Source organism: Balaenoptera musculus, chromosome 18 (genome assembly GCF_009873245.2).
Source record: "Balaenoptera musculus isolate JJ_BM4_2016_0621 chromosome 18, mBalMus1.pri.v3, whole genome shotgun sequence".
NCBI classification, from domain to species: Eukaryota; Metazoa; Chordata; class Mammalia; order Artiodactyla; family Balaenopteridae; genus Balaenoptera; species Balaenoptera musculus.
Window position 1 is genome coordinate 16,725,766 of NC_045802.1, and position 14,689 is coordinate 16,740,454.

Below are 14,689 nucleotides of genomic sequence, written 5' to 3' on the forward strand. Positions count from 1 at the left end.
AAAAAATGCTCATTGTTTGGCTTCCCACTTGGTTGACCTAAAAACTAAGTGTTTCACTCATTAAACAAATATATATTTGACATAATTAGTCTTTCTTGTGGGTTTTCTTGATTATTCTTTTGGTCTGATAATGTTCCTAATGAAGACTGAGTCCTTATATATTCTATTTTATTTCTTTAAAAATAAAAGTTTACTTTGGAAGGTAGATATCATAATTCATCCAGAATCTACTGATGCACTGCTTGGTGACGTTTAACCAGAAGGCACACATCATTGCCATACAATTTTTGCCTGGCTACCCACAGAGTGCCCAAGTTTTTGCTCTTACTAAGTAAAATATGCAGGCTGACTTTAGAGCAGGTCATACTAAGTGATGAATCAATGATTTGTGGAACTAGAGGGAAATTCTTGCCCAAAAGCTGACTTGCGTCTACCATGGTCCAAAGTTTTGTACCCAAATCTAGACCTAAAATAGTTTTTACTTCTTTCTTTATTCCATAAAGGGCTTAAAGCTAGTTTTTTTAAAACTTGGTTAGTTTTGCTTGTGAAATAGCCCTAAAAGGGAAGGGGAGTTTTATTTCCCTAAAATCTCCTATCCTTCTCAGACAGCAGGCAGTCTTAGGGAGATTAATTTTTTTTTTTTTTTTTTTTTTAATCTGGATGAGGTCAAGTGTGAAGCAATACTTGGGTTACTATGACCTCTGCCTTCCTGTCCCTTCTCTGTCCTCCAAAGTTTTTTAGGATCATTCCTCAAGGGTTTGCAAGTTCTAAAGGCAGATTCGGCACCAGTGAAGAGTTAGCAGTGGAGCTAGGCACCTCCCTGGGGCCTCTTCCTTACATCAGCTGCTCCAGGACAAGGCCAGCCATCTGCCTCATATGCTCAAAAAGACTGTAGCAAATTCCTGCACCTGGCTGCACCTTCTCTCCACTTTTAGCCTTGAACGCTCTTCTTCCTTTGCTGAGCTTCTCTCAAACATAACAGAAAGATCAGGGCTGTTTCTGCTCCATGCCAGAGAGATCTGTTGAAATAGCCAGTCTTTGGACTTTGATTTGGGGTCTAAATATTTCGCTTGGAGAGATAGGCTTTGTCTTAGAGTTTAGTTCACCTTCTGCCCTCGCTATGCCGGATCCCACTTTAGACCTTGGCCCTTCACTCACTGGGTCTCTGTGTGTTTTTGTTCCAGTGCCTGGACTTATTTTTAACTCCTCGAGGGACCACTGCCAAGGCCTCTGGCTCAGCGCTGCTGACAGCCTGGTCAGTGGAGGAGCCCAAGGCGGCCAGTGGGAAGGCACACGAAGAATCCACGCGCTGCAAATGAGCCCTCGGATTATTTTCTTGCTTAATGCTGGTCTACAAATTAATTATGCATTTACTCTGATTTCAAATGTACCGGAGAAGCTTATCATTTAAAGATGTTCGTTGAGAAATCCATTGTAAAGTAATGAGGTTTGCAAATAGGTTTTGTTTTGCAGAAGCAAAATCCAGCACCATCATTTAACTTTTTGACCTATTGGGGTTTGTATTGGTACCCACTGGGTTTTCTTAAAGAAAGGCTCACCTTTATTTAGAAAGAATAAAACTTTCAGCACAAGGACTTAAAGTCTTGAATTTGTATGCTTTAATTTGCCTTCAGATCAGAATTATATCTGTATTTGCTCAACTGCATAAGCGATCTTGCCTCTTCGGTTTTGGAAATGATGGTTGTATACTCTTAGGATGTGATAAGACTTAGGGCACATTCCTCCAAGGTAACTGTACAGACCCTCGAGTCAGGCCGCCTGGGTTCCAGGTCTGGCTGACCGGAGCAGGCTGCAGAGCCCCCCGTCAGGACAACGCAGCTGCTCACCTGGGCAGGAACACGTCCATCCTGGCTCTCTTCAGGCTGGAGGTCCAGATGTGGAGAATGCTGGCTGTGAGGTGAGGCTCAATGTGGCTCAGTGGGGTGTCTCTGTCTCTCGGCAGCACCAGGAGGAGACTGGCCGCACTTCCCAGGTACGGCAGCTCGAGCACCCCTACCTGATGGCCCGCGGGGTCCTGGAACTGGCCTGGGGATTCAGCGGATGGGGGGTTAGTTCTGTCCCAGGAGCCCAGGGAACCAAACAGTGCCAGACCCTGGGAAGGGCCAGCTCACAGAACTGCAAACAATGCATTTTATTAACAAACACGGTGTCCACCTCCCCCTCAGGGAGTAGTTTGAGGCCAAAGGCTGTGGGGAGCTGTGGCCATCTTTTCTACTCCTAAGACCTAGAACATCTCTAAGATATTCTCATGGGGCTGGAGTCCCAGGGCCGGCAGCGGCTGGGCAGGGTGGGGACAATGGCACACGGGAGAGCCTGTCTTAAAGGGGCAGCCAGTCCAATCCTGGCTTGTTGTGGCCATGTCAGGACCCAGGCTCTTTGTGCCAGATTTTCCTATCTTTCGACAAAAGCTCTAAACCCAGATGTCACGGGAAATGTCTCAACTTCGAAAGCACTGCACAGGCCTAACGAAACAGGAGTCCGGGCTGGATCTGACCTGCTGTAATTTGTACCCTGTAGGTCTCAGGATGGACAGCTGGGAGCTTGTGGGCGATGGCAATGGCTGGCTGAGGACAAGTCCAGGCCATTGGGCAGAGCCTGGTTTCAGAAGCGTGCGATGGGACGGTGGCAGGTGGCAGCAGACCCAGACGGCCAGAGATCAGAAGACCCGGCGAGGGTTGCTGGTGAATGCAGAGGCAGTGGCCAGACTCAGTGACAGGGCAAGACGGGCAAGTAACATGCAGCACCCAGCCGGGCTGGGGAGACCTGGCGGTCTGTGGCGCCCCGGTCTTCGGTGGAGCTCCAGGCCTGATCCCTGCCCTGGGAGGACCGGGAGGCCTGGGCCTTAGTGTCGAGGGACAGCTGAGTTGGCGGGTCACTAAGGCAAAATCTTAGGATCAGTGGGGAAAGACAGGGGCGTGGTTCATACTCCTTATTGTATCTGTTCAATAAATATTTGCTCAGCCTCCATTACGTGCCAGCCACCGTGCACTGTACGCTGGGGAGAGCGAGAGCCTCTCAGAGCCTGCCTGCCAGCCAACGCCCGGCGGACAGATCAAGCAGCCTGGGTCACAGCAGCGACGGGAAAGTGTTAGGAGCAAGAACTACAATCCGCTGTAAAGGTATATTTTACTTATTCAATAGACGTTCTTTCATTCCCATCTTACTTGACCTCAATTAATAAGTATTGGTTGAATAAACTAATGAATAAATTCCCTGAGAACTCACAAGGGTCCTGTATGGAATCAAACCAGGATGATAGCAGGTTTTCTAAACACCAAAGTTCCTAAAACACTGATTCAAGTCTCGCTGGCTTAATTAGTGAATAACAACATAATTAGTCCCACAAGCCGGAGGGAGCTGAGCCTGCAAACCAGGGTTTGGCGGGGTGCCGGGAGAGGAGGTGTGGAGGGGGCAGGGCAGCGGGGGATGGGCAGCGGGGTCCCTCCCCCCCTGGCCTCGTTGGGGCCCCACCAGAGCATCCACAGCACACACCAGTCTGCTGGTTTGGGGGGCAGCCTGGCGTACTTCCACCGCGAGGGGGATGAGTGACAGTGGGCAGGGTGGGCAGGCAGAGAACCCTGGTATTTCAGGCCAGTGGCACTTTCAGGTGGACATGCTCTCGAGAACCTTCTAGACTGGACTCTCAACCTTCCATCCTTTCTCAGCACCGAACGCTGAGGCCGGTGTTCATTTTACGGGAGTGCCTGCCAGGGGAAGGGATTTGCCCAAACATTCTTGGTTTCACACTAACTCCCCCCTTCACTCAGCGCAGAAGGAAAGGCCAGGCATGAAATCTGGTGTCTCTTCCCTGTCTGCTCCCTCACTATCCTCAGAGTCTCCGGCTCCCTGGTCTGTCCTTCCTCCGTGGGCCTCGCACAGCCGAGGCTATCACAGGGATGCTCAGCGCCATCCTTTCAGAGCGAAGCCCTGGCCTCCCCTCCTGCCCTCCCGCCTCCCTCCCGGGCTCTCGCGGCTCACCGTAGTTGACCTCTGCCGTTTGGTACATCATGGGGACCTGGAGGACGACGTCCCGCGCACAGGTGAAAGGCAGGAGCTGAGTGTCCGAGAAGGAGAATCGGTGCCGCCAGGCGCTCTGGAAGGACACGGTGCTCACCAGCACCAGCTGTGCGGAGCCCACGCCGCCGCCGCCGCCGCCGCCTTGCTCCCACGTGGAGCCCGCGGGGCGCTCGCCTGTGAGCAGAGAGCGTAGCGCCGCTGTGACGCCGGCGCCTGCGTGCACAGCCTCCCGGGTGCCGAGGCATCCCCGAAACTGGGTTTGTAGCTTGCTTGTTGGTACTTAGCTGTGGAACTGTAGTGTTTGCAACGAGCTGTGGTTGGAGACCACGCTTTAATTTTTTTCCGAACAGCTTGGGATGCTCTGGCTTGTACCGGCTGTGTTCCGGCTGGGACCGGTTCCCAGGAAGCGCGAGGCCTGCGCAGCTCAGACAGACCCCTGGGAGGGACTGGGCGCTGTGATGGGAGACGCTGCACGGTGTCGCCTCTACCCCCCACCCCCATGGCCCCAAATGCTGCTGGGCCTCATGCCTGGCAGAGCCTGTGTTTACACAGCAACGTCCAGGGCACGGACTTGAAATTCCGCGCGTTACCTGAGAGAGGAGCGGGCTGGAGCCCCCGTCCCCCCACCCCGCCCCCGTCAAGGCGCCATGTTGCTCCAGCTCGTTATTCATTTACTAAACACACTGTGCTAGGCTCTGTTTTCAATGCTGTAGCAAACCCTCCCCAACTCCTCCTGCCAGTTCTATTGTTATTCCCAGCTTTAAAGATGGGGCACCACGACTCAGACAGGCTGTCCAAGGTCACATACTTGTGAGCTACAAAGTCACCATCCGCCCAGTTACCCAAGACAGAGACCTTGGATTTGAACCCAAGCAGCCTGGCCCCGGTCTCGGGGCACCAACTACCCCTCTTTCTTGGAGGACCATCCATTCCCCGGCGCCGCTCCGACCCCTACCCGCGGGGTTGATAGCAGCAAACCGTGGCCTTGCGTCTCCCCGCAGCACAACAGCTGCAACGGGGAGTTAAACGTTTTTAAGTAAATTGAAAGACATTGTGAAACGTTGGAGAAAACTGAAAGAGAGGAAACCTCCTCATCAATAAAGATCTTAACGTCGGCATTCTAACTCTGCACTCCTGCCGGCATCCATATTGTTCTCAATTCGTAACGTACGTCGTATTCCTTGTTCTGTCTTTTAAACACTGGGTCTTCAACGTTCTCCCTATTTCTGTGTAACCATCAAGGATGCTGGAGCCAGACTGCCTGGGTTAGAATCCTGGCTCTGCGGGTGCAGGGCAGGAGGCACAATTTTCTGTGCCTCAGTTTCTCCGTTTGTAAAATGGGGACAATAATAGCACTTAGCTCTTAGGATTACTGTGAGGGGGAACTGAGCTAATAGGCACGGAGCACTTAGAAGGTGCTAGATAAATAAACTGAGCACTCAGTAGATGTTAATGATGTTCGTCATCTCTGATGGTAATTACAGCTGCATGATATGTAGGTGCTATAATTCATTGAATCATCCCTAATTGCTGGACAGGTAGGTTATTTGTCAGTCTTCTTTGATAATACTGGGCTAAGCATCTTATTACACACAAGTATTTCCTTAAGCTAAATTAATTCCCAAGATACCGCTTTTGGGGCTCCTACTGCATCTTGCTATGAAGGGAGTTAGCTGTCGATGAGAACAGAGCTCAGTGGGAACACATCTGGGGGGCATTGCATGGAACAAAGCCTGCAGGGCTCGGCTGGGGGTGGGAGGCTCTGAAGAGCGCCCTTCTGGGTGTGCCGCGTGCCTGCGTTTGTGCCTGTGTCTCTGGGGGTGGGGGAGGGGCAGAATGGGACCAAAAGTGAGCCTTGCTTCACTCAAGAGTAGGGTCTTCCAATAGGACAAGCTTCTGCTGCAATTGAGGGCGGCCTGAGTACCCGTCGTCTGGCTTCTGATGAGTAACGGGGGGGACCTGTCTCTTCAGCCCTCCGCCATTAGCCTCATCAAGGTGGACGGTTTTCCTTTACCTGTGGTCTGCCTGGGGGCCCATCCGTTGGCCAGGATGGTGGTGCCATTGGGCTCCCTGAGGTTGGCTGCCTCCAGGCTGCTGTTGGCCCACCGGGAGACCTGCTCCACGAAGCAGGGGGCGAGTGGCATCCCCATTTGCACGTAGAGGGTGCAGGTCAGCTCCAGCTTGGAGCCAGGGCTGGCTCTGGGTAGCGCGGCATAAACAGCTCGAAGCCACTCTCTAACCCTTGGATCTGCAAAAAAGATGTTGGGATCAATCAAAATGGTGAGTGTAAGAGAGGAGTTAGCCCCAGCTCTGCTTGCACGTTGCATGGGAATAGGACCCCAGAGGCTCCACTCTTTATTTCCCGCGGTTCATCCACCATAGACAGTCAAATTGGTAAAGTCATAGCTAAGTTGCTCAGGAATTAGCCTGGATCCACAGATTAAAAGTTGAGGGGGAAGAAACCATGCTAGATTTGAAAGAAATCAGGCTGGGATTAAGTCAAATAGAAAAACACTACCAACCTCCCAGAGACTATGCTTCCCAAACATCTTGAGTCAGAAATGTAGCCCAGTGCTACATTCCCTCATCCCCCTGAGCCCCAGCAGACAGCCCGTTATTCATGTCAGCGAGAACCTGCAAGAATGTTGAGGAAATAATAGGCATTTGAGAGAGTCGATGGTTTCCACCTTCCTGATGGCAGCTGGACTTCTGGTTATTCACTACTTACACAGGAGATTGCTTCCTTCTCTCCATAATCAATAGTGGATTTCTTTTTCATGCTATTGTTCACAACTGTGGGTCTCTTTCCCCCAGCCCTGGGCATCTGGAGCTGGAGCTAGGCCTCTCGCCTGCTGCTGAGTCACGACACACTTGAGTATCCTCCTGACACGTGCAGGCTGGGCTTTTCCAGCAGTCAGGACCCCTTCCCAGGCAGGCTGCCTCTGGAACACGGCCCTTCCCTTGTACTCCTGGCCTCCCCTTTGCCTTAGGCATGGCCCAGTGGCTCCCACAAATCTCCCCCGTGACACCCAGGCTTTGCGCCCTATTCCTGCCCCACCCTGCCCCTACTGGCTCTCCCCGGGCGCCAGGTAGAGTGACTCTCTGTCTTGGCTTGGGGGTCCGTCCACACCATGTCCCATCCTTCATGTCACAGAGGCCAGGCCAAGAGGCAGCAGCAGACCCCTTACCCCTGACGTGCCGGCCAGAGTCCTTCTGGGGACACAGGCACCCAGAATACACGCCGGCCAGGGTCCCCAGCCACCAGCCTGCAGAACGGGGTTGTGGGCAGATTCTACTCCACAGAACTTTCGCTACCAAAGCTGCTTCTTAGAATCTACAACTGTGCTGCTACTCAAGTGTTTGCTTTTTATTTTAATGAGAAAAGCCATGAATGAAAAAAAATACCCATCAGATGTTCCTCTACTGAGGAAGGTCATAAGTACTTATGGAATCATGTCCCTGTAGAATGTAGACTGTCTGCAGAGGAGAACGGAGACATTTCTGTGGTCCTTGGTGTCACGTGACCTTAGAGGATGGTCACAGAGCTCTCTGTCCTCTCACCCTCTCTGGCCCAGAGGACCAGCTGTCCTTCTAGCCAGGCACGTCCAATTAGCAGAGTCAAGAGGCTTGAGAAATCTTGTCTCCACCTGATCCTGCTTTGTCCCTACCATTAGCACATTGGAAGTGCTTTTCTAGATGCTGCTGGAATGAACAGACATCGTCAGAATAAAAGATACTGAAGGCTGACGGTGTTCACACTGTTAAATGCTCTACATGCATGATCACGGTTAACCCTTTCTAAAACCCTGTGAATTAAGTGCAATTATGATCTCGTGTATAGATGAGGGAGCTGGGGCTCAGGCAAATTAATAAACTTGCTCAGTGTTACCCAGCGTCACCCCCCAACTCCCACCCTCTGGTGAAGGGCAGGTGGGCTGGGAACAGTCTGCACCTCTGCTCGGGAAAGCCTCATGAAGCCTCCTGTTTTGCTGCGTTTCCTAGGTCTTGTCTGTAATGGGGCAAAAGGGACTGACGTGAGTGGTGACGAACGGCTCCCCCCTCCGCCCCAGCCCTTGAAACTGCTGCCTCAATTCCTCTCTACTCCTCCTCCCCTCTTACAAAGCTGTCCTTCCTGCTGGAGGGGCTGGGTGGCTCTAACAGAATGGTGAGCGAGAAGGAGGGAAACCAGGGCGCTGAAGTAGACCAGGAATGTAGTGGGAGGTGTGGAGGGTCTGAAGGGAGGGTCCCTGGGATGGCGCAGAGTGGCAGGAGAGTGCTAGAAGAAATGGTATTTTCCTGAGTCCCGCTACAGACCAGCCTTTTAACTCATTTGAGAGACCAGCTTGGAAAGAGCCTTCCTTCTCAATATATTAGCTGAACTGAACGTCTTGAATGTGATGCTGAATCCAGGGGCGGGAGGGAGGGGTTCTGGATTGTAAGATTAATGTATATAAAATTCTCAGTTGGCAATTTGTGATGCTGATTAAGGAGGGTTAAGTCTCGGGTGATGTGCAAAGGGTTTGGTTGAGCTGAGAGAGTGATGAGGATGAGTCTGGTGAAAAATCAAGAAGGTAAGGTGCTTAGATATGTTTCTGCAACTGCTCAGTGGTTGACAGTGGGGCTAAAGCATTGAGGAAAGAACATAGGACTGGAGTCAGAAAATCTGGAACTGGAATCCACTTGCCTGTTGGGTGAGCTGAGTCTTACCAAATCATTAACCTCTTGTCTCATTTGTAAAATGGGGACTTTAGGAGGCCTAGCGATTGCATATGGTTTCTATAAGGACCAAATGACATAATGACTGTAAAAGTGAGTCCATATGCGTCATCAAACAAGATTCTTTCCCAGGGGCCAGGCTACCTCCCTCTCTGAGGCTTCTGTTCCCAGCATCATTCTTGTGATGAATAGAAAGCTGTAAAGCGTTCTTTATTAATTTACCTGGAAAAGCAATGGAAATTCCTCGAACTTGGACCATTGGGAAATCGTGTGTTTCATGCAGTGAAAACAAAGGTATTTTGGGGGGATATCACTGGTGCCTGTTCTGAAACTCATGCTGTGCTTTAGCACCAGCAGGTGGGGGTCCTGGCAGAGCTGCTGGTGGTCACCTATTGGCTGGATGTCAGTGAGAAGACAGGGCCCATGGGTCCCACTGTGAACTTGGCTGGATCTCTGTTGATCAGACGGGAACAATGCCCCAAGCCCCTGGACCGTGGGTTCATGTTCCTGGTCTGCACCCACTTGTAAAAGAAAGGCTGGGCCAGGGCAGGGGTGGTGGGCAGTGGCAGGTTGTTTTTCAATCAGCACGCACGTGATTCTCTGAGCAATTTTGTGGCAAACAAAAATCCAGAGGTATTCTATAAACTAGAACTCTGTAAGCAGCACATTCCTGTTTGTAATGATTAACCATGGCTCCATAAGATAATGAAGCCATTTATGAGTAAGAAAAAAAAAAAGGTGGGATTATGTTCCACAGAGTCTGACCATTAAGCAATTCTGGAAGTTTGGTAATTCTTGAATGGGCTCTATGGAAACCCTGTTAATCATCATATTTGGTTAACCAGGTACCATGATTGTCCCTGTAAACAAAGAATTGACTGTCATCAGTTCTCTTTCTCTGCAGGGTAACTGCGCTCGCATTTCTCACTTTCCCCCTAACCCTGACTTCTGTGAGAATCTGTTTCAAGGCTGAAATACCTGCCCCTCTTTCATATTCCTATTTATTCTTCATAACCTAGCTCAGGTGTCATGTTTTCTGGGGAGCCTTCCTGATCTGCCAGTGGAATAAATCATTCCCTCCCCTCTACTAACATTTCAAATAAGTACACTCACTGCCTTGTGTTAGAATGTGTTTCTATGCACATCGTTCCTATGAGACTGAGCTTTTGTGTTCAGCGGTTTCCTTACATACCTGGCTGCTAAATTCCTGGCGTAATACCAGCCCACGCGGCAGGAGCTCAAAAGTACTTGATGGTTTGCGTGGCACTGAATCTAATGTGGCTATCCAAGAGTGACTCCATGGATACGTGCATTTCCGTGATATACTTGCTGAGGAAAATTCAGCTTGATAACTTATGCTTGTCTTCACTTATCCCCAGAGAGAAAACACATTTGTCTGTTGGCCAGCAGGCCCACAAGAATTGTTTTGGCAAAGGACAGGGTATGGATGGAGGGGGACAGGACCCACAGCTGGTGCCCTGTGGCCTGATGTTTGGAGTGCTCACCTTTACTTGCCAACTCAAGACTCCAACTCACAGGAAGCTCTTGCCATGACTGTCTTGGTATTAGTTCCTGCGCTTTCTAAAAAGTATTAATTTATACAATTGTAGCTCCCATCCTTTTTTTACTAGCATCTTATTCTAAGAGAAGAAAAAGCTGTGTGCACGAGTGTCTGTGTTTGTATGGAGTTGGGAGGTTGGGACCAAGGCCAGGCTTTGCCAGACCCTGAGTGTGGGCCGGGCGTGGCTGACCTGGCATTCATGAGACTCTTGCCGCCACTGACAGAGCTGTTCTGAAGCCCATAATCATAGAATTATGTTGGTAGGTATGGCCTTGCCTTGAAGTCACAGATTTATGAAAACAGGTTGGTGAAGAGCGCGAGCTCTGGAGCCAGACAGCCTGGGCTTGAGTCCCAACTCTGCTGCTTCCTAGCTGTGTGACCTTGGGCAAGTTGCTTGTACTCTCTGTGCCTAACTAGGCTCATCTCTAAAATAGGTTTGATGAGATAATTACCCACCTCAATAGGGTTGTTGGGACAATGAATTAAATTATATTTGTAAAGTGCTTCAAGCACATCCTGACACCTAGTAAGCGCTATGAAAGGGCTTGTGAAATGCAACTGAGAAATTGCCACCAAACCTAGGGTAGCGGGAACCTTAAAAATCATCTGGAGTAACGATGCAGAGTTTGAATGCCTTCTGCTATGCACTTGCCCGGGGGCAGCCTGAGCAGGAGGAGGGTGCGTGTGAGCAGGGCAGTGGGCGTGAACAGCAGGGTAGGGGGAGCGGCGGCCCGCTTACCGTGGACGGTGTACCCCAGGGCCTGGACCAGCTGCCTCCGGGTGTTCCCCTGGGCTCCGAACTGCAGGAGCTCCAGAGGGATGAACGCGCCGGCGGGGGAGAGGACCAGGTTGGTTCGGTTGCCGTCCGTGGCCACGATCCGGTAGAGGCGAAGCGCGAGCTCCGTCCTCAGCAACGTCAGGTCCTCAGGGAGGTCGCCGGCTCCGCCAGGGGGGCCGGCATGAAGGAGGAAGAGAGCGAGCAGGAGAGACCTCATGGTTCCTGCCGTGGAGGGAGGAGGTGCCAGTGAGGCAGGAGCCGGTCCATCCTGCAGAGAAGCAGGCATCGGGCGCGGGGACAGGCTGAGGGTGACGGTCACTTAGCTGGCTTGTTACCCGCCCCTGGCCACCCGCACCGGATGCTTCACTGTATCCTGTTGCGTCTGCATTAGAAATACTGAGAAACCAAACTGTGCGTTGGAAGGCCTGGATTTTAGGCCTGCTCTGTCACTTACTACATGTGTGACCTTGGGGAAAGCTCTGGTCAGACCAGAAGCAAACCATTATGTTGGAAAATAAATGTAAGAAGCACATCCTACTCATTTTTCTTGGTACTTAGCTAGCTTATAGCTGGGCCGTGTCTATCATTAATAATAATAGTAACAACAAAGAATATACTATGTGAAAAAGGACTTTATATTTTCTCAGTTAATCATTACAACAATCTTACAAGGTAGCTGTTATTATACTGTAAATATAGAGATAATGAGGTTTAGAGAGCTCAGTGGCTCATTTCAGAAAACATGAGGATAGAAAGAGGCCCGTGACTCCAGTCCTGGTCTCCTGTGGGTGGTACATGAAATACTGGGAATATAAATGCACATTAAAATATCGAGCCATGAGCTAATTGTACCTAGGATATCAGAATTCTTGTGATGTGAATTATTCTCATAAAAAAGAACACTTTCACAGAGAGTAGAATGATACAAATATAACTCCTACTATAGAAATGTACCCCTTCGAGGAAGAGAGTGCATTAGTTGGAAATTAATGCAAAGAAAAGAAGGTAAAGCAAAAAGTGTTTTCAGTGACTATGCTACACAGACAGCCTGCAGCAATTTCTGCTACGTTGTCTGACTTTGGCGTCAGACAGGACTGGTGTGAGAGAGGCCCAGTCCAAAGTCATGTGAGGATGAGATGTTTGCATGTAAAGCCACTGGACTCAAAGGTGTTTATTTCAGATAAAGGCCCCACGTGGAAGAGCATCCCCTTTTTCTCAACTCTTCCATCCTGTAGCCAAGCACAAAGGCAGCGCCTGGATGACTTGGCATCTCAGGGGGAGGGATGTGCGTGGACGTGGGGGTCCTTCTGTGCGTGTGTTTGGAGGTGGAGGGTCCCAGCCCAGGGTCATTGTGAAATGACCAGTTCCCCGTACTCTTGAAGCTCCTATCACCTCCCGCAGGGACAGAGCAACCAGACCTTCATGCCCCTGGGCTCCCCGTGACCGCATCCCAGCCGTGGTTCACCGCAGATGAGCTGTTTACTCACGGACTCTTGTATGGGACTGTCAGAGTTTCCTTGCTTGTTTCTGTTCTTGTGGGTCTCCAGCGCTAACGTGCCCCCCTTTTAAAAAAGTGGAGCAGAATCTGCTTTGAATCACAAGACAGCACAGGGAGGAAGCTGGCAATTGCCGTCTCTGTCGGCGATGTCTCTACCACTCGGTCCAAATTCCTGGAGCCTGAGGTCCCGCAGAGAGCCAGGGGAAGGAGCACAGCCCAGCCAGCCAAGCCCAGATCGGAAACAGAGCGGGCCCTGGGGAGGGAGCCAGGCATACCCGTCAAGCCTTCTTAGGCTTGTGACCTGGTTGTACCAGCAAGGGACCCCTCATCTAGCCCTTTGTCACTTTGAGGAATTTCACTGATAACTCTGCCACTAGGGCTTTTGCTGGGTACCAGGTACCTAATGCTTCTCCCCTCCTCCTGTGAAGAAAACAATAAATCAGTCATTGGGCATGACTTGAAACGTTTAGCAAATGGCATTCTGCAAAAAAGAAAAAAAACAAACAAACCAATGCAAGATATAGCACAATCAGTTTGGAACAGGGTGACTTGCCTTATTTATTATTAATAAAAGTGAGTGCACTTATTTATATGTAATATAATAAATATTATAAGTACTATTAACAATCTTGTTCTTCTCAGATACAACAGTTAATAAATCTGATGACTCAGTTTGAGAAAGAGACCATGTTGTCAATAAGCGAATGCACATTTTGGGAAAGAATAAGCAGATGCTGTCCAAAGTCTGTCCTTGTGACCGATTCAGAATTGCATACATTTCAGTTAAGGTCTTAGGCATTGTATTAAGTACAAAATACATGGTAGGTTATATGTTTTTAATGATTAAAGAAAAGAAGAAGATTTGGAAGATTTAGTAATTTTCTCTCAGGCACCTCTTAGAGTTAATATTTGAAAAAGAATGAGGCTGTTTTTCATCTGACAACTGCTCACACCCTTGTAATCAGTGGGTAATTCATTTTAAAGTAAATTGTTGACACTCAAGCCTGGAATAGTTTATATGTCTTAGGATAGTTACAGCTCTAGAACTGTTTCACATGAAATTTCCCCAAATCTTTAATGTAGATATAGTGCATTTTTGCATGCTTTGAACTCTAAGTTGTAGTATAATGGGGGAATAAATATGTATAACTTATTCTACAGCATCCAGAGCTGGCATCCCATCCATCCATCCATCCATCCATCCACCCATCCATCCACCCATCCATCCATCCATCCATCCAGTAGCTCTTACTTGCCTGCTAGGTTCCAAGGCACTGTGCCAGGTCTGGTGGATGTGGCAGTGAACCAGCAACCTGGGCTCAGCTCTCAGGGGACCTACATTCTTGTTCCCTGAGTGCAGACTTTTGATGTTGATACTGACAGTTTTAAGAAAAAGAACCAACCATGAGGAGGACCATGGTAACTTGCAAGGGCTGTCTCCCAACGCTGTGAGTTCCCCGTGGTTGCAATTATTTGAGCAGAAGCTGATTCACTCTTTGCCAGTGGTGGAGTTGGGGAGATGCTTATGAAAAGGTTTCCCAAATTCGAAAAAGTCTAGCTGTGTGACTTCTGGGGGCATTCCTTCCTACCTGACTCTAAGAATGTATCATTCTAAATTGCTTTTACATTCTCAATTAAAAAAATACTAGGGAGATTAACATACAAAAAATATTTCCTGTGTAGGTTAAACATTTCAAAGTGTGAATGAATTGAAAGATGGGCAGCAATTTTTTGTGTGTGTGCTCAGCTGTGAACCTGGGTAAGTCTCTCTGTTCTCTGACCATTTAAGCCGAGGTTATCATGCTTGTTTCTGCCTTGCTGGGATATTGGTTACACTGCTCAGGGAGCCTCCATTCCTGAAGATATTTATCATAATTATAACAACAAAAATAGTGAACATTATTGAGCGCTTACTGTGTTCCAAGTACTCTGTTATATCCTTTCGATTCATAATTGCAGTGAATCCTCACAACAGTCCTATGAGGAATGTATTATTATCGCCATTTTGGAGAGGATGAAACAGGCTCAAAGAGCTCAAGGTACTTGCCCAAGTTCCCACAGTTAGAGGTCAAGCTGGGTTTGAACGTAGGGCCACCTT

At 49.4% G+C, this 14,689-nt stretch overlaps 1 protein-coding gene across 2 annotated transcripts in view; it reads right to left on the reverse strand.

Annotated features, from left to right (window-relative positions):
• Positions 1-12,677, reverse strand: part of SERPINE3 (serpin family E member 3) — a 32,070-nt gene extending 19,393 nt beyond the window's left edge. For both annotated transcript variants that reach the window (XM_036831473.1, XM_036831472.1), the window contains exons 1-5: positions 12,581-12,677; positions 11,055-11,315; positions 6,053-6,286; positions 4,000-4,212; positions 1,848-2,046 (exon numbers count right to left, since the gene is read on the reverse strand). In XM_036831473.1, coding sequence (XP_036687368.1) covers positions 1,848-2,046; positions 4,000-4,212; positions 6,053-6,286; positions 11,055-11,310 — 902 coding nt within the window. In that variant the 5' untranslated portion in view covers positions 11,311-11,315; positions 12,581-12,677. The remainder of the gene's footprint in view (positions 1-1,847; positions 2,047-3,999; positions 4,213-6,052; positions 6,287-11,054; positions 11,316-12,580) is intronic.
• Between the last annotated feature and the right edge of the window lie 2,012 nt (positions 12,678-14,689).